General features: G+C 39.2%; 1 protein-coding gene across 6 annotated transcripts in view; it reads right to left on the bottom strand.

The window, feature by feature from the left end:
* VTI1A (vesicle transport through interaction with t-SNAREs 1A) overlaps positions 1–25576 on the bottom strand; it is a 349036-nt gene that overhangs the window by 129285 nt on the left and 194175 nt on the right. For 4 of the 6 annotated variants that reach the window (XM_086680873.1, XM_086680874.1, XM_086680875.1 and 1 more), the window contains 2 exons: positions 13948–14018; positions 13217–13278 (listed from right to left, as the gene is read on the bottom strand). In XM_086680873.1, coding sequence (XP_086536999.1) covers positions 13217–13278; positions 13948–14018 — 133 coding nt within the window. Of the gene's footprint in view, positions 1–13205; positions 13279–13947; positions 14019–25576 lie in introns of all 6 variants that reach the window. The other 2 variants (XM_086680876.1, XM_086680878.1) reach the window with 1 other exon arrangement.

Below are 25576 nucleotides of genomic sequence, written 5' to 3'. Positions count from 1 at the left end.
TTTATGGCATGGGAAAATGCTTTTAATATAATCTTAATGTATAGAGTGGGATATAAAATTGTGAATGTTGTATGACCTCAATGACAGAAATAAAATACACAGGAAAATACGTAGAAAAAGCTTGGAATGAAATATGCCAAAACCTTAGCGTTCCTATGTTTTCACCAGTGTGATCATGGATGACTTTCTCCCTATTTCTTGATAAATTTCTTTCTCTACAAAATAAGGGGCTTTAAAAAAAAACTTTTATTACTAGAAAATCCTTTATTTAATTAGGAAAAAAATATAAATATGTGAAGACAATGTGGAAAGAGAAATATGTGTAAGATATAATATCAAGTGAGAAAAGCATAGAATATTATACATAGATCATGACTGAAAAACTGCCAGGGAACATGTGCATCAAAGAAGGTAGTTTGTTTCAAGGTGGGGGGCTAAAAATGATTTTTTATTTAAAAAAATCACCTTTATTATTACTAGTTTGTGTTTTACAGCAAGAATGTAATTTAAAAAGAGTGCCCCGGGGGCGCCTGGGTGGCTCAGTAGGTTAGGCATCTGACTCTTGATTTTGGCTCTGGTCATGACCTGAGGGTTTGTGAGTTAGGGATTGGTGAGGGCTTTGGATTGGCTCTGTGATGACAGTGCAGAGCCTGCTTGGGATTCTCTCTCACCTTCTGTCTCTGTCCCTCTCCTGCTTGTGCCTGTGTTCTCTCTCTCTCTCTCAAAATAAATACTAAACTTAAAAAAAATAAAAAGAGTGCCCCAAATAAAATACGTTAGCTACATCCTCAGTGTGGCGGCATTACAGAAAAGAAACCTCTGAGGCCAGCAACTACTTTCCAGCCACAGTTTCCCAAAGACCACTCAGGTTCACTTTCATGTACCAACCAATGACCGTTACTACAGCTTAGGCTAAGCCCTTGGCTTATACTCTATGGATAGAATGCTCATGAATATTTGGTGATGAACAAACGCATGAAAGAAGAAAAGCCGATTCCACTTTATAGACACAGCCTTTGGTAAAAAAAAAAAAAAAAAAAAAAAAGATTCTTTACATTCATTCAGTTTTTACAGTATCTCCAATGTTGAAAACTACAAGGATGCTTTGCTTCAGGAACACTCATTCATTCATGATAGATTACATGCTCCATGGAAATCCAGTTGGAGCCAAAACCTGGTGCCATATTTTTATTTCTCTTTTTCCATTTCAAAAGAAAAAGCTGTAGCTAATTCTAATTTTCCTGCAGGCAGAAGGAAGGGGAACGTTTTATGTATGTGAAAGAATGGCACCCCCCCAGCCACCTGAGGACAGTTCCTCCCAGGAACACCTGTTTGCTCCAATTGAAGCCTGTCCAAATTGAGTCCTGGGGATCGGAAGCTTGCTCTTCAAATGTCCCACCATTCTACAATATTTATTCCCCACCTGTCTGATGGCCGTGATAGCTTGGGAATGCTCCAGCCAGGGAAAGCTGTTTCTTGGCCCTGACATGGCAGAGCTAACAGCAGCTAATGTTCACCCAGAATCTGGTCTGAATCCAGTTGCCCCAGAGTTTAAAAATGCCTTTCCCCCCCCTCCTTCTCCTTTTCATAGTCTACCAGGCTTAGCAAAAGTTCTTCAGGAGGAAGAGGTAAATAATTTTTCATCTTCATACCAACGCATTGCAAAACCAAGTTATACCTTTCACTCTTTGTGAAATCTGACTTTTGGGTTTTCCACTCCTAGTCATATTAAATAGCTGCCCAATACTAAAAATGAAGATTAGTAAATTATTTTCTCCAATAAGAGAACTATTAAAACCCAGAAGGTAAAATTTAATAAAGACGATCTAGACACATAATTTAACATGTAACTCAGGGAAAGAAAAAGATGCCCACATCAAACTCCAATTATAGTAGTGAAATAATGTATTATTTAAAAAATTCTAGCCATGAGAAAACTGTACATTTGAAAAGCTTACATAAAGCCTTCTAAAATAAGAGACCTTTTATCTCTTCCACATCCATGAGCTTGAAAATACTTTATCTATGCAATTTCAAGGCACATAAAAACCTCAGTGAATAAATAAAATGTTCTTTTTTCCCTTTATACAGAAGCTTTAAAAATTATCCATATAAATAGCTTGGCCTTGAACAAACAGATTAAAAGACCTAACAGGCTATGGTTTCAGATCATGTATACAGAACGGAGAATGAATGCTTTTCTTTATTGGCTGTGCAAGTTTCCTACTAACTAAATTTCTAGAAGCCCATTTGATGAGAAAGATTTAATTGGAATATATGAAAAAAGTCAGCATTTTAAAGTGACATGCTTTATTATTTTATCAAATAATTAATATACCAAATAAAATAGTCATTGCACTCTGCCAACAGTCTTTGCATCTGCTCGTAGAATTTCAAAGGTTGTAAAATTTTATAAATATGTGATTTTAGCCAAGTGCATGAAAATCTTCAATATCTTTCTAAAACTGGGGTGTCACACGTGAAGAGGTTTTTCACGAGTGTCTAATTTTTTTTTTTTTTTCATCGTTTATTTATTTTTGGGACAGAGAGAGACAGAGCATGAACGGGGGAGGGGCAGAGAGAGAGGGAGACACAGAATCGGAAACAGGCTCCAGGCTCTGAGCCATCAGCCCAGAGCCTGACGCGGGGCTCGAACTCACGGAGCGCGAGATCGTGACCTGGCTGAAGTCGGACGCTTAACCGACTGCGCCACCCAGGCGCCCCGTCACGAGTGTCTAGAAACAGGATTGTTTAGGTGATTTCAAGCTCACCTTAGCTGCTTGAAGAAAATCTTAAACTTCACTGCAACTAAAAACAATTCTCACTACATCTTTGGATCATAATTACTTCATCAAAGAGCACAGTTACAGGTTGTTGGTTAACTTCCCACGTGTCCTGAACATGCTGGTAGCCGAACACCAGCCCAGAACATTCTAACCCTGTTGCTGGGAGTTACAACCTTAGAGCTGCCATGGAAAGGGAAACAGCAAACCCCACATGTGGGTTGAGAATCAGGTAGTAATTTTCAGACCCAGACACCTGCCACCTCCTCTATAAAGCCTCCCAGGGATTTCTCCTTTCTGTCACCACCTACTACATTTACCTCTCAGTTACCATACAGCACAAGTTACTATGTATTGTTGTTTCTAAAAGATACTGAACTCCCTGCGACTAGAGTTCTGAGTCTGTTGAATCTCCAGTGTTAACATATTCCCTTTACACGGTAAACATTAAATATTTGCTTTTGAAGATGTTCCGTTGCTGTCACTGCTAAAATGCTGCTAAGAACATGGCTTCTGTGACTAAAACCAGGATATGGGACCAAGTTCTGCCCCATCTGGGTGGAATGACCTTGGGCAAGACTCAACTATGGCAGGAGTCAATTATCTGTAACATAAGGATAACAGTGACAATACCAATCCACAGAGTTCTTTCCGAGATTACATTACATGAAATAATGTATGTGAATGGGCCTTATGAATCATAAGGCCATATATAAACTTTATTTGCTGTGACTATCTTTAAGGACATATTTTTGATACATGATCTGATTTCCCGGGGAAGACATTCTATAAAGTTTCTTGTTAAATTTTGCGGAAAATTCAAAATAAGCACATCTGGTAGGTCAACACATTTCAAATACGTGAGAACAGAAAAGTAAGTAAGTGGAATTTAGTGAGGGAATTGTACACAGTTCTATTACCATGTATCATTTCTCAGTTCTTTGGAATTGGTTGTGGATTCCTGGAAATTTTGTGGAAAATTCCCAGAAAGATACATACACATGCATATGCAAACATTTTCAAGAGAATTCTGGTGGTTCAGAGACACTGTGAAGTCCACCCCAGGATAGGGGCTGTTGCCCTGGGGCTTGAGACAGACGGTATGATTTCATGAAGAGTACTCGAGGACCCAAATTCAGACGCCTTTGGCTGATTTGGGAATTAAAAGGCCGATAGTTTTTTCTTCTTCATCATAAAATCATTAAGGCATTGGAAGTGGAAAGCAGATTTGCTTTTTTCTAGGTAAAATGTAATTTCACAGGAGACAAGAGTGCTGTTGTTAAATAAATTCCAAAGCCTCTTCAACCCTCTTTGTAAATTTTTAGTAAAATTTATCACTCTGTCATTTTCTCCACTGATAGTCACACTTTAGTTCCAAAGTTCTTTACATAACTTTGCAAAGAAGTCACCAGCTATTTAAATCGGGCATTGAGGCTTGAAAAAAAATGATGATGTCTCCTCTCATTTCAGCTTCTATCTTGTCCAAAAACGTTAGAGACAATTTAAAATGAAAACAAAGACAAATAAAAAATAAAAACAACCTCAACTAATACCAGCAAGGTGGCTGGTATTTCCTAAACTTTTGTAGCTTAGGAACTGTTTTAATTATACTTTAGGATATTGAATATATTTCTTTACAGTGGTTTTTTTTTTTTTTTTGGTTGTTGTTTTGTTTTGTTTTTCCCTTAAAAGCAAAGAATTCTTTCTTAATACCTAGATGACAAGGTCTCAAGATGTACACAGTTGTTTCTTATTATGGCTTCCCTGGAAAACATTTCTGGGAAAGCACAATTCCCAGCCACTTACTTTGTTTACAACAGACAAAACTGCTTGTGTGGTATAAATAGGAGTCTGTCCTTAAATGTTGTTGAAAAATAAAATGGAACCATGAAAAGGAGCCATTTCCTGCCTCAAAGGTGGCTTAAAAAAATTCTTAGCTACTTTAGGAACAGCACCAAAGCATAAATAATAATTATCAATCACCACACAATAAAAGACTAATTTTACCAAAAAAAAAAAAAAAAAAAAAAAAAAAAAGAAAGCAGGGGGGCGGGGAGAGAGAGAGAAAGAAAAAAACAACAACAAGCTGCGTATTCCAGAGATGGCCTCAGAATTGTCAGCATTGGAAGGTTTTCTTATCCCGCAAGATTATGAAACCCCTTTTTGTCCTCCTGCATTTGTGATGTATATCTATAACTCGTTCTTGTTTGTGCAGATAAGCCTTGCCTTGTCTCCCTAACTGCACTTTCAAAAGGAGCTTCACAGTCGTTTGACTTTTGATCTGGGTAGCAGCTAGCTCGACCACCTGCACTGTGCATGAGCTGCTGCTACTGAGCTGGCTTTGTCCCATCTTCCAACACAGCGAGCCTTTTAAAAGTGGTGTGTGAATAAACTAATTTACAATGTGAGCGTTCAAACAAAAAAATATGGTGGCGGTGGTGGCGGTGATGGCGGCAGGGGCAGCGAGCAGAAGGGGGAGATTTGTGAAGGGAGAAGCCCCGGACACTCGCTTTATAAAGTTCAGATATTGTTCGCTGCCTCTGGCATTTAATGAAACAGATGGCCAAAGGCCTCCCTCAACTCACAATGGAGCAGACAGTGGTGTAATGGTGCGGGGGCCTGGAATTGTAAAATGCTATTTGGTGATGGTATATGTTAATAAATAGCCATTTACAAGGGGGGCCGAGGGCTCCATTACTTGTTTATAAGGAAGGCCTAGGGCTCCTTGCTTCGAGTTAACAGCTCAAGGCTGCATTCAAAGAAGGCATTGATGGTGAAGGTGAAGTGCAGCCTTCATATTCTACATAGCGCTCAAGAAAGGCGTGTATCCTGGGGAAAAAAGGAAAAATCATAAAAGAAAAGTAATTCAAGAATTAGGTCAAATTGTGGCTCACAACCAAGGAAAATATAAGATGCTTTCCCATTGGGATTAAATAATGGACAGAAATATTGTTCTTGTGACGTGGCTTATTTTATCTCTGAATGAACATGTTTACGTGGTCACCAAAGTGCAACAGATCAAAACCTGCAGGGTTGCAACTAAATTATCCCCCCCGTGAACCTACACAGCAACTGTGAAACTATTCTTAGCCCTTTTTCCAAAGGTTATTCACCAATCGGGCCGATGCCAGGGTAACGTGACCCTGGGCTAAATGTGATGAGGTTCCTGACTGCAAGTAGCTTCTAGTCCAGTCCTAAGGACCGTGGCAAGAGCCGGATCTACAGAAACTCCGCGTTCCCTTTAAGGTGGGGATGTGCCTGGGAACTGTCACCACCTCCCCAAAACCATTCCTTCCAGGGCCCATCTCTGTGGCAAGAAAGGTTATGCCTGACTTCAGCTAAATGTTATTTTCACCTTATAAAACACTGTGAATCCTCTGACAGTGCTTTCTGCTTTGCTTTCAGAGAGGATTTTCTACCTGTCTGGATATCTGTACAGGAGTTTGTTGAAAGTCTATGCTTAGGCGGCACTTTATTTCTCTTTCACTTGGATTTCCCCCCGTATTTGTTTCGGCTGGTTGCACAATGTGGTGGGGAGCTGTAGAAAATTCTTTGAGGGAGGAAGTAGGGGATAAAAAAGGTCTAGAAGAAAATTAAGAGGTGTAAGACATACAACTACAATAGACACAACGCAAAGCAGAAGATGTTAATGCCTTGTAGGAAGAAATGACTGTGAAGAATCAGACCCAAGACAGATCATTTCTGGCTGAGAGACTGATAAAGGCTTGATGGACAGAGCGGTATTCCAGGTGAGATACAGAGTACAGATAAAAGTTTATCTAGAATATTCTGAAGATACTATCTGTTGTTTTTGCTCACCCAGTTTCTATTCCCCTTTCTAGTAAAAGTTCCTGAATTTTTCTGAGGAAACTATGCTTTGTCTATTCTCAGACCGAGTGTCCACCCCCTGCACGAGGTCCCAGGTCTAAAATGACAAATCATAGATCAATGGGATTTTTACCCAACCAGAGTGAAACCAGAACCAGGAAGACTCCATGCTATGACTCCTATTGGAACTAGTCGGGGGGGAAATGGCTACGTTCAATGAGTGTCCCTGAGAGGGCTGGCAAAAACTGTCTCCACAAGAGAGACCCGTGCACAAGAGAGCCAGGCTGAGAGATGGAGAGAGCAAGACCCAGTCCTGATACTGCTATCAGAACCTTAGATTCCACTGTGTTTGAAGTTGCTTCTGCCCTTGAACCATTAAGATGTATGTGGTATATGTTTCCTTTTTGTGGCTTATGGCTAGCTTGATCTGGGTTTCTGTCACTTTCATCCAGAAGATTCTCGACTATAATAGGTGAGAGAAGGAGGATATCCAGGTAGAAGTAACAGAAAAAACAAAGATATAGGATAGGTGAATAACCGGTTAGGGCTAGTTTTGGAGATGGGAGGTAATTAACTTCAGTAGAGACATGGGTCTATGCAACAGGAGTAAAGGCAAAGGAAGCGGGAATGTTCACTGAAAGACCTTCGGGGTTAGACTAAGGAGGACATGGGTCAGCGGGCAGTGGGGAACCACAGGAGGTTTCTAGGCAGAAAGGAAGCAGTGCTAGTTTTGCACTCTGCAAGATAAACTGGCCAACAGTATTTAGAAGAACCTAAGAAGGGGAGAAGAGGCATAGGGACCGACCAAGAGGCTCCCTTCTCTAAATAGTCCAAAGAGAGGGAAGGATTGAGTGCAGAGGATCTCTCTGCTCTGAGCAGCACCCTAGAGCTCTGGAGTGGTTCAAGCAGCACTGCCTGGTGACGGTCACAGACTGGGGGGTGGGGGGAGAGCGGGAGCACCAGCACTGAGACAGGCATAGTTTTATTTCTATTATTACTATGTTTTAATTTTATAACAATTATTTGGGAGGTCTGGCAGTGGAAAAAACGATAGTTTAAACATATCCATTGGAAATTCACTGACCTAAAATAACTACTAATTATCACGTTGATTTCAGAGTTTGCCCCCAGGCTTTTTTCTTTCTTTTCTTCTCTATCTTTTTTTTTTTTTTTTTTAGCAATGATGATGATGACAACAAACAGTTTTGCATTTATTGAGCCCTTACTATGTAACAGACACTGTTGTGTGTACTTTACATGTAATGACTCATTTAATGCTCATAACAATTTGTGAGATAGGGACTGTTGTCTTCCTTCTTTTATAGAGGGAGAAACTGAGGTAGAGAGAGTGGATTCTTGCCAAAGGTTCATAGCTAGAAAGTGGCAGGTCCAGTGTGGCCACAGAGCATACCCCTTATCCATTGAGGCATATGCCTCTTGATGCAAATGCAGGAATTTCATTTTGAATAATCAAACAAAACCAGACTGCTTTCTCCAGTGAGGATAAAGCCCCAGAGATATAAGGTGAGATATACGACAAATTTCCTCGCAATGATACTTGCAGAATACTGGAGGTAAGGGAGATTATAGATTCATCTCTAGTTAAGGCCTCACAGTCTGTGGTCAAAAATAAAATAATCTTAAAGGACTCCTCAAAAACACACCCCCTTGGACGCCATTGGTACACAACAGCTTCCATGTCTATAGAGACCAGGCCCATCTTAGCTAGTGGGGTCTGGTGGAGTTTGTTCACTGCTTTCTGCTCATCTAGCAAGGCTGTCTGACTATCTGTGAGCAACAGCTGGAAAAAACAGAGAGAGACAGAGCATGAACAGGGGAGGGGCCGAGAGACGGGGAGACACAGAATCCGAAGCAGGCTCCAGGCTCTGAGCTGTCAGCAGAGAGCCCGACGCGGGGCTTGAATTCACAAACCACGAGATCATGACCTGAGCCGAAGTTGTACGCCCAACCGAGGGAGCCACCCAGGTGCCCCTCTTTAAGAAAAAATTTGTTTACTAAACAAACAATTTTTTTTTGTATTTCCATTGCTTACAGATCTTGTGTTGGTATTTCTGGTACGTTTACCCTTACGGATCATTTTGATAGTACATTTAAATTTTCCAGATGTTTTACCTGTCATTCTACCAAAGCAACAAAACCATGTTTAAAATGAAAACGTTACAGAGATAGTAGGTGGCAATTACTCCCCAGACTGGCTCCAAAGTAGTTCTAACAAAAAATACATGTAATAAATAATAACACATGAATAGTGCTTGCTAGGCCAACAGCATTTAATACTACCTGGTTTGTGTATCTTATAGATTAGTTTCAAAAGGCCTCTCACCAGTTACATGCTTTAACAAGTTACTACATGCATTCTGGAAGAATGAGCAAGAATTCACTGTTTGAAGGAAACACTGTTTTTATTTTTTAAATTCAAAAAAATTGAAAAAAATTAAAATAGTAGAGGCACACACAGGGAGCGGGTGGGAGAGAGGAAATTATTTGATTTTAAGGTAATCATATAGAAAAAGATGTTTTAAAACTATTACATACGCCATTTCTTTTTGTAAGCCTTTTGTCAGCCAACATAAACTTGTAGCATGCCCTCCAAATTTATGTCAAAGGAGATCTCAAATTATAACTGTTGTATTCCCAAGATACTTTTAGAAACAAATATACTGTTACCAATAAATTATTCACTCTTCAGAGGTAAAAAAAACAAAAACAAAAAAAAAATCCCCCAAAAAACCAGAATCATGATGTCTTTTGTTTTCTGACTGAAAATGTCAAAAACTGCTATTTTTATTTTCACTGATTGCCCACTCTGTTTGCTCTTTGACTTCCCAGTCAAATGTACAGGAAATAATACACACACAAACGTGCAAATACATGCAAGTTTATGAAGAGCAACATCTAAGCCTCTCAGTGTTATTTGTGACACCTCAAGACAACCCCAGTTGCAATAATCACATTTTGTGAGAGTCCGTGAAAAATTCATTTCTTCGGCTCCAGTCACCACACGAATAGCCATTTGTTTCATGACCATTTTCGTTATTATCTGGATAGCACTTTATTTAAAACTCTGTCTATAGGGTCAGGAAATGAGCCGTTTGTCCCTAGCCAGCTCTCTATCTTCTGTCAAGACAGAAGAAAAATTACTTTCCAGGAAATCAGCTATATCTGTGTTCTGATGTCAAGTTTCACTATCATAATTTTGAATGGACCAATTTTCTCCTTTGCGTTCTCCTTTTTGGTAATATAGCAACGTTACAGGAAGAACAATTTATTTATTTATTTTAGTTGAATCAGCTGCTGCTTCACTAAACTAGGTATGCCTCAGTGTTTTTTGCCTGGTTAGTTCCTTTCAAAGCTTGTTTATGATTGTATAAACCTCCTACCTCTCTAAACTTTTGAAACGTATTGGTTTTATAGCTATTTAGGTGATATTTTCTATTGGTTATTTGTTTCCCTGCCACCGTTTTTAACGACCAGTAAGCATTTGCTGGAGTTAAGGAATCCTCAGAAGTTTCCTTGAGAAGGAGGTAGTTCTAGGAATTCCCACAGTATGGATTCTCCAGCAGGACTGAGGGCAAGGATCGAATTGATTTCATCTGAGGATTCCCCAAGGCTTTGTTTCCAAGCGTTAAGTATTTACTGAGGAAGTGAATAAGCAGAAAGAAGAAAGGAAGGAAGAAAAGCAGGAAGAGAGAGAGAAAAGAAGGAAATAGATTTTTTTTTTTTTTACCTCATGTGATGGTAATAAAACATTAAAAAAGCATGAATGGTGGTGGCTGTCACTTACTCATTTTTATTTCCCTCTCTGCTTTCAGTCTTGCAGATAACCAGGTGGGTTTATATACAGACTTTGACATTGACGGAACATCGGTCTCACCTGTCTTCACCACAGGCTAATCAAAACAAAATGACCCAAATGAGGGGCAAAGGCCATCATTCTGTATATGGAACGTTTCCGTTCCATATACAGAATTGAAAGCAACCTAATTTAAAAAAATTAAAAATAATCAGCAATCTTTCCTCTAAATAAATTAATTCCTTGGTTTAGTATGTTAGTAGAATATTCTCGGTCATACACAATTCATCACATGCAAATAAATAAGCTCGTGTAATCGAGGTGGATGCCAACACTGCACGAGGAGCACGTTCATTCCCTTTACACACTTGCGAAGGTGACAGATGGGCGCGTGGTTTGGTATTACACCTTAACTTAGACGCAACTGCTGATGCACAACGTCGCGATGTGGTTTTGGTAACAGAATGTGATTTCTCTCTCTGAATTAAAATCTCACCATTGCTGGAAGGGAAGTCCCTGCGAATGGGAGGGATGTAACAGAGGAAGCAAAATCAGAGTATTCAATAAGAGACTTGGGGACATAAAAGCTGGTCCCATTTCTCTAGAGACTGTTTTTCCAGGGAATAATAAAAACAATGGAGTGAAGAAGTTGATCAAACATTTCTGCCTTTTCCCAAGACCAAAATAAACCGTATATCAGGTGGGATAAGTAATTAGGAACCAAACAAAACCACCATCTGCCTTTGGTTCCCCAGAGACTCAGTGAAGGTACAGCATTAAGAGTATCTGGATACCTTGGCTGATACCAAGATCCTAGCTGAGTCTTGTAAAAAACACGATCGCTGCTACGCACAGGAGGGCCTCAGAGTTTCCTTGGCTCATCACAGCAAGGTGATGTCCACCTGAAGATTTTTATTTCTATTCACTCTCTAGACAGATCCCAAAAGGAGACGAGTCAGTGATGGACTGAGTTTGCCTACAAAGAGGACCCCAAGTGGGTTTCGGTGGAGTAATTTCCCTCTGTAGGCTTATGAAACAGGCGCGTTAGTATGACTGCCCTACAGAAAGCCCAGTCAAAGGTTGCAGGGCGTCTGCGCTTCACCCTCTCTAAATGACTTGCAAATTTATTCAAACACAATATGAGGAGATGCTTTATTTGCTGAAATAACTGTCTGCAGTGTCCTGCACAAAAGGGTGAGGTACATCAAGCAGAAACATGGACAGAAATACATTGGTTCAGAAACTCATAAATCCTTATTTGAATCTGCCAACCTGAAAGCCACGTAGAGCCCGCAGAAACTATTTTTCCTAAATGCTACATCTGATTAAGCCATACCATTAAATGACAGCTGAACTTTAACATTAATATGATATTATTTAAATAACTGCATGATTTTTTTTTACACTAAAAATGATGAATGATTTCTGGACAGCTCAATTGACATAAACTCTTTAATGAGATTTGACAAAATGGAGACGTAGGCAGAATACTCGTTACAACTCACATCGCAGGGGCCCTCCCAGGGAAGCAATAGAGGATTTTTTTTTTCCTTTTTTTCGTTTTTATTGTCTATAGGCACTGAACCCTTCCCCTCAATTGCCACTTCTCTGTGGATTTTGCGTTTTTCTAGGTCATTTGTGTATTACTCTTAAGCAGAGGATTCAGTGGCTTATGGTGCTGAATTGGGACTGTGCCTGCAGGAAAATCAGGGGCCTGTGGAGTTAGGCCAGTGTTGGTTTGGAGTGTCCCAGGAACTTCAGGCTCAAGACCTATCAGCCTGATGGAGACCAAGCAACCCTACGACTGGGTCTTGTGCTGTCCATCACGAACACAGCAAACACACTTCTAGCGAATTCTTACATACAGACAGATACGTGATCAGACAAGACTTTCCTTTCTCTAAATTAGTTGTCTCTATAGTGTCCATGCTAAAGGATTTCTTCTTTAAAATTCCAATTAAGCTGTTGTGGAGCGATTCTCAACCTTTCTCATTCACACTGCGAGCTACAGTTCTAAACCGAAGGCTGTGCTAGATGATAACCTTCCTTGGTAGATTCCGAACGTAAGAAAATGCCACGCTAAATACACCTACGTAAAAAATGTCTCTGACTTTCAGAACAGTGAAAACACATTTCTCACTCCCCTCCCCCAGAAACACAGAATATAGAATATTACCCATATTCATTCACTTATTTCCGCATACTCTCCTGAATGTTTTCCATCAGTCGAAGGTTAGTTGCACACATAAAACATTAACATCTGTTCGCGCGCACATGTGAATTCATATTATTCAGATAATCTTTAAATTGTAAACATCATCTTTAAGTATATATACGATTGAAATGTTTCCCCAAACAGTGTCTCTTAAAAAAGAAATGAAAACAAGGCAACAGGGAGAGAGCAAAGCTAATACCAAGTGTGCTCATGATACTGGCAGGCCCGCATTCCTTCTAGGAGAAGGAGGCTATTGAAATAGAAAATAAAATCAGTCTGCTCCTGCCATGGGGACTTCCTCAGGCTATGAAAAAGTACTTCATGTCTAACCCTAATTTTTTCCATAGCTTGAGGTAAACCCCCTAGCTCAAACCTTCTCTCTAATCTAAGTTACTCAGTATGTGTCCCTGTCCAAACAAGAGTTAATATCAGTGCTCTGTCATTTCAAAAGGGTCTTGACACAGGGTACTAAGAGCAGAGGCTCACATGCCTGGAAAATGCCCAGTTGCAACTAGATGAAAAACACAGTTTCAAAAAAGGGAGAGAGAGGAAGATGGGTCCCTACCTTGCTCTTACCTTCGCAACATCCCCGTCAGGACCCTGGAGCTTTTCCCCAAGTTAGCATCTGTTTCTCGAAGCTAGAAGGAGAAAAGCAGCATTAAAACAAAACAAAGTGAGACTTCATGCAGTTGGATCGTATCGAAAGTGCACTGGCAAGCAGGAGTTTTTCTCACGGATGAAAATCCAATTAATAAAAAAATACTTAAATACACTAAAATACACCTTGTTACCTACACAGTCTCTGAAAATTCTTTGATTTAGAAAATTACATGTAATAGATGATCCCAGGAGCTTTAAGCTGGATACTTGAACTGGCTATAAAAGCAAATGTCTTGCAGGCTGATAAAGTTGAATATACATCTGGTAATTAAAATCCAATTTAAAATGTGCAAAGTCCTAGAAATATAAACGGTAACGAAATGAACTAAGTGAAGATGAGACATCATTATTTTTACAGCTTTCACCCTGAAAGACTTGACATACTCCAAAATCTCCCTCATGACCTTCTCAGTTATAGAGCTAAATAAAATATCTACCTGGGGGCATTCTGGGATGGGGAAAGAAAGAGCGTATTCTTTCTCCATTGCACACTCTTTTTTCTCTTCTCCCCTTACTCGACATCCCTCATCCACCCTTGCCTTTTTTATACACACTTGCATCTATGTCACTGTTACTGTCTATGCATGTGCCTTCTATGCCTTATTATTTACTGAACTTCTGAAAAAAACGGTATCACTTCTACTTACTCGTTCACGTGCTCGCTGTATCTTTTCTCTGTCGTGACTGAGGTTTTCCAACATCTCCTGGCCAATTTGCTCTATGGAAAAGGAAAGTTGGGTGACGGAAGGCAACTTTGGGTATAAGTGGGAACAGCCCCCAGAAGTACCAAAATGGCGGCAGGCCCAGAGTTAATGTTCAATAACTGTACATTACATACTGGATGCATAGTTCCATTCATGTACTTGAAAAATATTTAGAAAGTACTTAATAAATTTACCTGTATATCTTAGATATGATTAGATAGGATTTACAATTCAACCTAGAGAACATAACCAAAGAGGTGGTGACGATTGAGGTGATATGTCTTGCAGAAGGCCACCTCGGCATATTTGTTATCCACCGAGATGGAGAGCCCAGGTTCGGTGGTCTTCCTATTATTTTATCAACATGGAATCTAATCTTTGGTTTTGCAGGTTATAACTAATGTTGATGATTCTACTCTACCTCCCCTGCTTTATTATTGCACTGCTTTGCATAGGTAAGTGAAACTCCATTTAGAATAATCTGATTTTAATGTATTTGCCCCACGTGCAGTCTTTGTTCTCTCAACTACTTCAGCTTATTGTCAGTGGAACTCTCTCCAGGCTTTTACTCTCTGGGAGCAAGAGCTCCTTTAGCATGTTCTCAGCCGCTGTGGATACTTGAGACACGATGCGGTGCACTTCACACATGGTTGAGGAGCTGTGTGAAGCTCAAGCTGCAGACAGAACTCCCATTTATACAGGAATAGGCAGGTTAGAACACTCATTAAGAAGCACACTGCTGAGCTCCAACGAGGTTTTCCTCTGCCATGATCATCCCATTTGGTTGGCACTGGTTGGCTCTCCTCCTTTGACAAGACTGTAGGTATGTCCTAACCTGACAAATATGCAGCTGCTTTGAATAATTTCTTTTCCAGACTCATTCTCCATCACCTGGGAGGTACCTTAGTCTATAACAGAAGAATGACAAATCTGACTCCCTTGTAATGTTGGCAACCCACCTGACTCCTACATTCTGACAATCACATACCCACATTTCCTTTTTTTTTTTTTTTTCTTTTGTATTGTCTTTTCTCTTTACCCATAACCTATAACAACAATTATCTCTGGCTTATAAATTTGTTGAGACACTCAATAAGAATCTATTACAGTGATAGCAAATAATTTAATAAAATCATTAGGAAATCACCATGGTAGTTATTTGGCTCAGATATGTATGCTAGCCAACTTTTTAGAGGGACATCCTAAAAAACTGTGGAGCAGTGGTTAGACCATATTGAGAGCTTGGGCTGGGAACTCACACTGCTCGAGCCTAATCCCCAGTGCTGACCTTGCATGCATCACCTAACCTCGTTGTGCTTTAGTTCTTCATCTCTAAAATGGAAGGAAGATCATTCTATGTCACGGGGCTATGTCATGGCAAAGGTTAAATAATTCAGCTAAATTATTTAATACAGTGACTGGCCTATAATAATAAGAATTTACTGAATGAACACTGTTAGGTTTACTTTTCTTGAAAAATTTGACTGAAAATATAAGCATTCACCAAAACTCTAATAAAGAAAGGACACAAGCTTATAGGCCTAAACAAGTGCAGATCTGATATTCCCAGTCTATGGTTTTCAGTCCTTGAAACTTTCACAGTGCCTTTAGAATGGGAATAGCCACGCTGCCTCTACTGAGATAACTTGAGAAATCATAAATTTTATAAATACTGCACCTGTTGACTGTGAGGATGTTCTTGAGAGTAAGAAAAACTGGGAAGCATAAAGGAAAATAAAAACTGATGCCATATGCTGGAATTCTAACATGTCAATATGAGCATGACAAATGAATTCCTGGAAAGAAAAGTGCCTTCCTCCTCTTCTATCCTGTCCACAGGGGTCCTGGGAATTATCCTGGGAGTGTGGCATTCAAACTTACAAAGTGAGTTTTTGTTTTCAGAATTATCCAGAATGAATCATGTCCTTGGTCTATGGCCCCTTTTATTGGATTACAAACGGCAAAATGTGTTGTGGCTAACACTTCCTCTGTTTTTCAGTATATCTGGGGTGGGGTTGGGAGATATACACCGGGCATTCTACACTTTCCTGCCTCATGAGGGAAGAGGCAGGCAGGAAACTACAAATCTAGCTAGATACTTCCTGAAGGCCTGGTCTGGCATCACAAAAGATAAGACTTAGTTTGAGGAACCCATACCATGAAAAGCATCATTACTCTTCATTCCAAATAATAATGCCACCTGAACTATCATAAGACTGGCAATGGACAAACTTTAAAAAATAATTATTGGACTCGTATTCTGGAGATGGGCTGATTAAAATATTCTTATATGAAGGCAGAATTGACTCACATCATGGTATGGTATAAACATGACTGAAAGGGAAGGAGCTGCAGATGTAATTCATCAGAAAATGTTCCACTGATAAATTCAAAATATTACAAAAAATTTTAGTCATTATGCTATAAGCAGTACACTCGCCAGAAAAAAAAAATGATCATTTTTCATCACACTTACATTTAACTCTCTTGTAGCAAACTTTATTAAGGATGTTGTTTCCAGCAAATTATTTTAAGAAGTGAAGACATCTAGTTGAGCTTACTTTAAAGAACTAAGATAAGGTAAGGTTATTTTCTGGTACTCAAAACTTCATTAGCAATTTCAGTAACAGGTAGAAGGCATTCATAATTATCCAGCTATTGTGAGCATATGGGGACTTCACTAAAATGCAGGACTGCATAGAAATACTGTAAAAGAGCTATTTTCTGAAGCACGTGTTTTCATATGCACACTGCAGAGCACCAACCAGACAACTGAAAAACACAAAGTAATGTTTCCCAATAACTTGGAGTACTGAAATTTGGACCTGGCTTTGGAAATTCTGGCCACCGAGTCTGATCAGAGTAAAAACTTACTGCTTTGGGAGAGCAAAGGAAGTCACACATAGTTTCCCAGGAGGGAGTAGCTCATGGGGTGGTTACTGACTCTGGTATCATGCCCTGAGTGTGTAGGTTATCCTCGGTATTGATGTCACTCAGATAGGTATAGTCTTTTAAATTCCTGACACCTGAAAAGGTAAGGAATCTTACCTTACCTTACATGATCTTTCATTATTTGACAATTCAAGACGTGTGAGGAACTTCTGCCTCCAGTTAGGATGTAGAAAGATGTAAATGACTCTCACAGAAACAAGAAAAGTCAGACAAAATAATCACCGTTGTTGAATGGGCAAGTCCAATGTATGCAAGGAAGCTTTGATAGAGTCTAGACAGAAACAAGCATCTCATATGTAAGTAAAGAGCAATGGCAATGTTCATACCTATGGTGAGTGCCTGATTTAAGTACAGGACTGCCAGGGAGAGACTGTTCAGGAATGAAGAGAAATCATTCCAAAATTATATGAAAATGTCGGTGTGTGAGACAGCATGAAACCTAGATGAGCTGTAGACACAAAACCAAATTGCTTGGTCTGGTAATTCTCCAATCTCCAAATTTGCCAAGGAAGGGGCATTACAGGAGGGACTGATTAGTAAAAAGAAACATCACATATACCCACATATTCTTGTGGTGCTTGTATTCTGAGACACCGTCAGAGTTAAGCCCAAATGTGAACCCAAAATATGGGAAACTGCAGACCAACTTACTCCCAGATCAAATACCGATAATATTCAACAACAACAACGACAAAGAGCTTAGACACAGGTTGGGGATGTGCTAACCTCAGATGAGTACAATCTAATTAGAGATTCAGCTCAGCATCAACTCAATTTTAGAAAGAATCTGATCAATCCACTGATCAAATATAAGATAAAATGCTTTCAGAGAAAAATGAATTCATGATGTTTGTATTTCAGACTCTACTGTACTTTTTTACACTATGTCTAGAATACTATACACATTCCAAAGCATGCAAAAAAAATAAATAAATAAAAAGGGTGGAAAAGAGAATAATAAAGTGAAAATACAGCCTATGGAAGTAGATGGCTTAGTTATTAGAGTTAGCAGATAAAGATTTTAAAACAAGTATCATAATAGTGTTAAAAACTATATTGGAAAATATAAGCATAATAGGTGAACAGATAGTTTTTTTCAGGAAAGAAGTGGAAACTCTAAAAAGGAACAAAATGGGGCGCCTGGGTGGCTCAGTTGGTTAAGCGTCTGACTTCGGCTCGGGTCATGATCTCACAGTTTGTGGGTTCGAGCCCCAAGTCCAGCTCTGTGCTGACAGCTCAGGGCCTGGAGCCTGCTTCAGATTCTGTGTCTCCCTCTATTCTCAGCCCCTCCCTCACTTGTGCTCCCTCCCTCTCTCTCTCAAAAATAAATAAACGTTAAAAAAAATTTTTTTTAAGGGAACAAAATGAAATTCGAGAATAAAAAGATATAGCATCTGAAGCCAATTCACTGGATGGACCAGAGTATCGTTCACTATACAAGAAAGAGTCATTGAACTTGAAGACAGGTTAATAGAAATTATCCAGAGCATCAACGATTTGTGTGCTAATAACAGGTCGTCTTCTATACATACAATCAGACTCCCAGAAAAAGAGATTCCCCTCTGGGGAACAACAGGATGCAAGCATTATTTGAAGAAATAACAGTCAAAACTTTTCAAACTTTATTATAAAAAAAGTCAATCCACAGATCAAAGTAGTTCAACAAGCTCTGAGCAAGATAAATACAAAGAAAACCATACCTAGTCACATCATAGTCAAATTTCTCAAAACTCAAGATAAATAAAAAAATCTGAAAAGCAGCCAAAGGAAAGAATGAGATGACACGTGGGAGGGCAGTGGGAAGAATGAGGGCTGGATTTTCATCAGAAAACGATGCAAGAAGATAATGGAACAGCATCCCAAGTGCGTGGGGGAAAAAAGCCATCCTACTCTTCTGCACTAGTGAGAATGTCCCTTAAAAGTAAGGTTCAATAAAATTAATTTTAGATCATTTACAACTGAGAGAATCATCCAGAAGCACTGAGCTACAAGAAATGTGAAGGGAAATTCTTCAGGCTGAAGGGAAATGACAGTGGATGGAAATTTGGATCTACGGAATTCAGATCCAAATAAAGTAAAAATAATAACAACATATGTAGAATTAAATATTGAAAACCAGAGCACAAAGGATGGAGAGTAGGTAAAAAGAAGTATACTGCTGAATGGTTTTTAAGTTATATGTGAAGTGGCATATTTATTCAAGGTAGACTGATATATTAGGGATGAAAATGGTAATCCCCAAGCTTCTCTGTCCAGTATAGTACCCACGAGCCACATGGAGCTACTTAAATATTAAAATTAAATAAAATTTAGGGGCCCCTGGGTGGCTCAGTCAGTTAAGCGTCCGACTTCGGCTCAGGTCATGACCTTGCAGTTCACAAGTTCGAGCCCCACATCGGGCTCTGTGTTGACAGCTCAGAGCCTGGAGCCTGCTTCAGATTCTGTGTCTCCCCCTCTCTCTACCCCTCTCCCACTTGTGCTCTGTCTCTCTCTCTCTTTCTCTCAAAAATAAATAAAAAACATTAAAATTTTTTTAATTTTAAAAAATGAAGTAAATTTAAAATTCAGTTCCTCTGTAGCACTTGTCACATTTCAAGTGCTCAGTAACCACATGTGGCTAACGGCTGTTATATTGGAGATTATGGAAATACCATCCCTAGAAGGGTGTTCAAATTTGCCTTGTCTTTAAGACCCACTTAAAAGAAAATAAAGAAGAATCCATTTGAACTTTAATTTAGGTAAAACACTTCCCTTCTCTAGGCCTCAGTTTCCTTAAATGTAAAATGACAGTCTTAACCTAGTTCATTTGCAATGCCCCTTCTGGCTCTAAAATATTAGAACTCAGTAACTCTATAAAACCTTAATGCCTCCTTTTCTCTCTAGAGCATGTAAACCAACTGAAGCACAAGGGCCAAATCAGGCCCACAGATATATTCCCATCCCCTGAACACCCCCGCTCTGGCAGTGTTAAAAAAACAAACAAAATGAGAAACAGTCAAACCTAAATGCTTTTAAGCAAGTCATATACTCTCCAGATTGACCGAGTCTATAACACTGGACTGCTTCATACAGTAGCCTGCTGGGCCTCTGAGGACTTTTGAATTTACTATGTAATATAAAATATTTACAAGAACTTGGATGATGACATTATTACAGAAAATTATACATTCACATAAACCAAAGATAAACTTAGGCACTCTTAGTAGAAATACAGCAAAGGAGTGTGCATGGCCCAGGTTTCTTTTTCAGCAATTACGATTTAATATTGCCTCCTTAGTGGGGGAGTATAGATTCTATTTTGCTTGAAGATGACCAAATCTAGGGTCGCCTGGGTGGCTTAGTTGGTTAAGTATCCGACTTTGGCTCAGGTCATGATCTCACGGTTCATGAGTTCCAGCCCCGTCTTGGGGCCTGTGCTGACAGTGTGGAGCCTGAAGCCTACTTTGGATTGTGTGTGTGTGTGTGTGTGTGTGTGTGTGTGTGTGTGTGTGTGTGTCTGCCCCTCCCCCCTCACGTGCTCGCCGCCTCTCTCTCAAAAATAAACATTAAAAAAATTTTAAAAAGGTGATCAAATCTATCATTAAGCAATTAAAAAATCATCAGTGCTACTTTCATCGAAGTCATAGTAGCAGAACCTCCCCTTAGTTACCTGGTTTGCTGCAGATAATTAACAAACACTATTCCCAGAGCCCTCAGACATCAGTCAATGAAGGTGTGCCACCAATAATGATGCTCTGGAATGAGCAGGTACTATGTAAACTGAACTTGTTAAACAAAAGGAGCCATGTTAATTACAACTCCATTCAAAAAAGAGAATGAATCTGTTCTGTTCTATGAAACAAGACCAGAGCAGCAGGAAGGACATCCCTTTTTCACAATTCAATAAAGAATGTAAAAGCCAGGAGATGAAGCAGCAGAAAACCTGAATGGGCAAAATTGTCAAAGCACATTCCAAAGGCTCACTTGTGGAATTTGCCAAACATGTATTTACTTAGCAGACAAGAGAGACCTGTTCAACATCATCCAGATCTCCAGGTGGAATGAATTACTCACTCTAAAAAACAAAAAACAAAACAACACCCAAAAAGTACTATAAACTATGACAAGTGACTAGAAAGTAAGTAGAAAGCCTCTTTAGAAATCATTACGGGCAGAGTTAATCACTATCTATACCCTTTGTGAACTATATACACGTCTGTCGTTGAATGTATAACATTCTAATTATCTGCTTATTCAGAAGTCACTATTGGGTACACTAAAGAAGTTGTTCAGCCAGCAAACAAACATGTTTTGCTTTTAGGAATCACTGCCTAAGCACTTCTGAACTGGTTAGCAACAAAACATTTTTTTTTTTTTTAAAAAGGAGATTTCATATAAAAAGCTGGCCTTCTCATTTCTTTTGAAATTTGGAATCTGTGGCAACACTGAGTCCCCATTCCCACAGGGTAAACAGGCTGGAACTGAGATACGGCTATCTCCTGGAGAAGAGCCAGGTACTATGGAGTTTGCTACGTCCCCATCTGACCTACTTCACTCAGTTATGTGCCTCCTTTGCTGCTATAGAATCTGAGTTTGTGACTCCTCGCTTCTATGTTCTTCTTTCCCCATGACCTTATAAACTTCTTTAAGGATGAGGCTGTTTCTTATTCCTCTTAGTCTAAAGCAGGTGCTCAGAAAATGTTTGTTCATGGGAGCTGCTGAGCTGGAAAATACAGTCACCTTCTATAAATTTACAGCAACAGAAATACAGATTTTTAGAAAAAACATGAGTCTTGTAAGTAATTGCACAGATGAGAAAAGGAGGGTGCAGGGATTCAGGGTGGGGATCAGCCGTCATGCTGCTAATTATCAACAGAGCTACAACTGTGACCCAAGCCTCCTGAGTCCTATGTCACTGATCTTTGTGGCAATTAATTTGTTTGTTTGTTTATTTAATTTAAAGTGTCCAGTTCAAAATGCATTACCATGTGGGTGATAAGGAACTCTAATACTTTAGTACACTTTTAAAATGTCAGTGCCCCTGGGTGATCTATAGAATTGTTGAATAATTGTATTGTACACATGAAACTAATGTAACACTCTATGTTAACTATCCTGGAATTAAAAAAAAAAAAACAAGCAAAAAATAAAATAAAATGTCAGTGCCCAAGAAAGGCCTTTCCAATAATTTGGGCAAGAGTGGGGCAGAATACAGTCTGAACACTTCTCAAATATTCCCCTGAAAGAACCACAGCCCTCTACAGAGAAATATGCTGTGATTTCATGGTCTCGATTGAAATACTTTGTTCTTTACAAATTATACAAACAGCAAAAAAAGTATTATAATTACCCAAATCTTTTAGCTTTAGTAGATTGTTGTATATTCAGTACATTTTTATTCTTTTAAAACACAAGGGGCCAATTCTCCTACAGAATCATAAACTGTCTATCCCACTGACCCCTTTCTCCCTTCCCTATTCACATTGGCAAGTGAATTTGTTATTCTTAACAAATGAATCCGGGAGGTGGAAAATTTAATACATTTAGATTGTTCATTCTTGCTCTGAAAAGCAGGAAATTGGGAGATGACATTCCAACCTCCCCCCCTCACACACCTACACCCTCACAAGTATACATTCATGGAAGAAAACATATTTACTTGGCTTCAGGCCTATGTTCAGAGCAAAAGAGGAGAACACTTCACTCACTGTTCTAGAACGGAATCAGCGGCAGATAAAATCACTGAAGCTCGATAGTCATATGTGGATAAAAGATGATACTAAAGTTTTTGGCCTTGCCATTCCTTTTCTTGATATATTTTTTTCTGGACTTAATTCCATTCTTAATACGAACTGAAGCTAGAAGGGGGAAATGGCCTAAAGGATGGAATCACTTCCCTCCTTTTGATTTGGATACGTCAATATGGAAACATATGATTAATAGACACACATAGCTTGTGATCCTCAAGATTAAATACTAAAAATTATTTAAATCACATCAATTTGAAATAAGAACTGGCTTCTCTCACTTCCCTTACTGTTTCCAAGGTTCATTCATGTTGTAGCAGGTAACTTCTTTTTACGGTTGAATAATATTCCATTGTACAGATAAACCACATTTTGTTAATCCATTCATCAGTCTGGATATTTTGGTTGTTTCTACCTTTTAGCTATTGTGAATAGTGTTGCTATGAACACACATGTACAAGATTTTCTATGCATAGCTGTTCTGGGTATATGCCTAGGAGAGGAATTGTTGGACTATATGGTAATTCTGAGCTTGACCTTTTGAGAAACTACAAAACTGTTTTCCATGGTGCCTGCACCAATTCACATTCACATCAGCAATGCATGAGGGCCTCAATTTCTCCTTGGCCACACTTACTATTCTCCATTTTTAAAACTTATAGCCTCCCTAGTAGGTGTGAAGTAGCATCTCATTGTGGTTTTGAAGGTACTTCCCTAATGACTAATGATGTTGAGCATCTTTTCGTGTGGCTATTGGCCATTTGTGGATCTTTCTTTGATAAATGTCTACTCAGGTCCTTTGTCCATTTTTAACTTGGCTTGTCTTTTTGTTGTGGAAGCTGTCAGAGTGTTTTGTATATTCTGGATACTAGACCCTTCTCAGATACGTGATGTGTAAATATATTTTCTTATTGTGTAGGTTGTCGTTTCACTCTCTTGATAGTGTCTTTTGATGTTCAAAAGTTTTAAACTTGAGTGAAGTGCAATTTATCTGTTTGTCGTTGTTGTCATTGCTCGTGCTTTTGGTCCTATCTAAGAATCCATTGCCAAATCCAGGCCCCAAAGATTTATCCGTATGTTTTCTTCTAAGAGTTTCATAGCTCTGGTTCTCCCACTTAGGTCTTTGATCCATTTTGATTTAATTTTTGTTCCTGGTATGAGGGAGGAGGCTGCGGAACTATTTTTGATTCACACTAAAATTCAGCATTCATCTAGAAAAAGTTACCTTCTTCTTATATATCTCAAATATTTTTATCAAATCGAACTTATACCCTAACTCAATGTTATATTTTATGCAATACTTTTTCATATGTTGACCCTTCTGAGCATGCTGAAAGCAGACACAGGTTAAAATAGGAGGAGTGAGCATGGATATATTGGCTAAATGGGAAAAGCAAGTTACTGAACCTGAAGTAGCACAGGACAGTGGGTACAGGCAGTGATTAGGCCTTGAATGTGAATGCTGCTGAATTTTAGTATTAAGAAACACAAAATATTGACCTAAAATCCTTGATCAACCTTTAAGAAATATCAGGCAGGAAATCCTGGTGGAAGTTTACGGGGAAAGACTGAGAAAGTGAGAAGACTGATATTAAAAGTTGGCTGAGAAATTAAAGAAACGATTCAAGTTTGGAAATAAAATTTCAGAGGGGTGAAATTAGTTTCTTTAATTTTCAACAAAATGTCATTTCTGCTACCCACATGTCTAGTGTGAGAGCCAAGTCAACAAACATACACCATACGGGCTACCACTCTGATACCAAACACTTGGAAGATACTATTAATCAATCACATTGCCCCTGAATATGCCTTGTAACTACCCCTCTCTTCGCAACGCTCCAGGCAATCAGCTCCAATTGATTAGAGTGGGCACAGGGGATAAGACCTATCTGCTATCCTGGATCTATATAGCATTGGGGTCTTTCTTCAATTGACAACAGAGAATGCCCACTTTTCAGCTTTCAGCTAGTGCTCTCTTTCTTGAATTTTCTGCCATTTGTTTCTTTCTAAAGCCTGAGGGTGATGACTGAAATGCAGAGGGGATAGTCAATGACAATCCAGTAGCGTGCTTCTTTGTTTCTGGACTAGACCTATTTATGGAACTTTTATTTTTTTTTATTTTTTTATTTTTATTTTTTTACGTTTATTTTTGAGACAGAGAGAGACAGAGCATAAATGGGGGAGGGTCAGAGAGAGAGGGAGACACAGAATCGGAAGCAGGCTCCAGGTTCCGAGCCATCAGCCCAGAGCCTGACGCGGGGCTCGAACTCACGGACCGCGAGATTGTGACCTGAGCTGAAGTTGGACGCTCAACTGACTGAGCCACCCAGGCGCCCCTTTATGGAACTTTTAATAAACAGAGTTGTGTAGGCCTCATTCTAGGCTGATTAAATTAGAATCCCTGGAAATGGGGTCCAGATATGCATATTCCTAAAAATTTCTGGGAGTCGTGTGAAACTCTTTGTCAAGGACTTCTAGCCTTTATTCCTCAACATTCTCTAGTACTACATATCTGGCTCCGATATAAATCTTTACCATTTCAATTCTGGGTCTTTGGTGCTCATAAGATTTATTTAAGAAATTATGAAAAAGGAATATTTCTATACTGTTTTAATCAAGCTGATTTCAAGTATAGGATTCATCACATTTCTTTGTCTTAAAAACCACCCCCACACTTCCTTCCTTTTCTGATTAAAACAAATTTTTTTTTTTTTTTGACGGTACAGGAAATAACTAATTTTGTACTATGGAACAATATAAGCTATGTAATCCAACATTTTTTCTTCTTTGGCCTGAATCCTAAGAAGCTCTGGGTGAGTTGAATCCTTAATTGTAGGGCATTTCTCTAGAATTTCTTCATAGAGCAAACCTCTCCTCCACCCTCTGCCCCCACC

Source organism: Puma concolor, chromosome D2 (assembly GCF_028749965.1).
Source record: "Puma concolor isolate L17-30 chromosome D2, mPumCon1.1.hap2, whole genome shotgun sequence".
NCBI lineage: Eukaryota > Metazoa > Chordata > Mammalia > Carnivora > Felidae > Puma > Puma concolor.
Note: the sequence above shows the minus strand (reverse complement) of the source record. Positions and strands in the feature narration are given on the sequence as shown.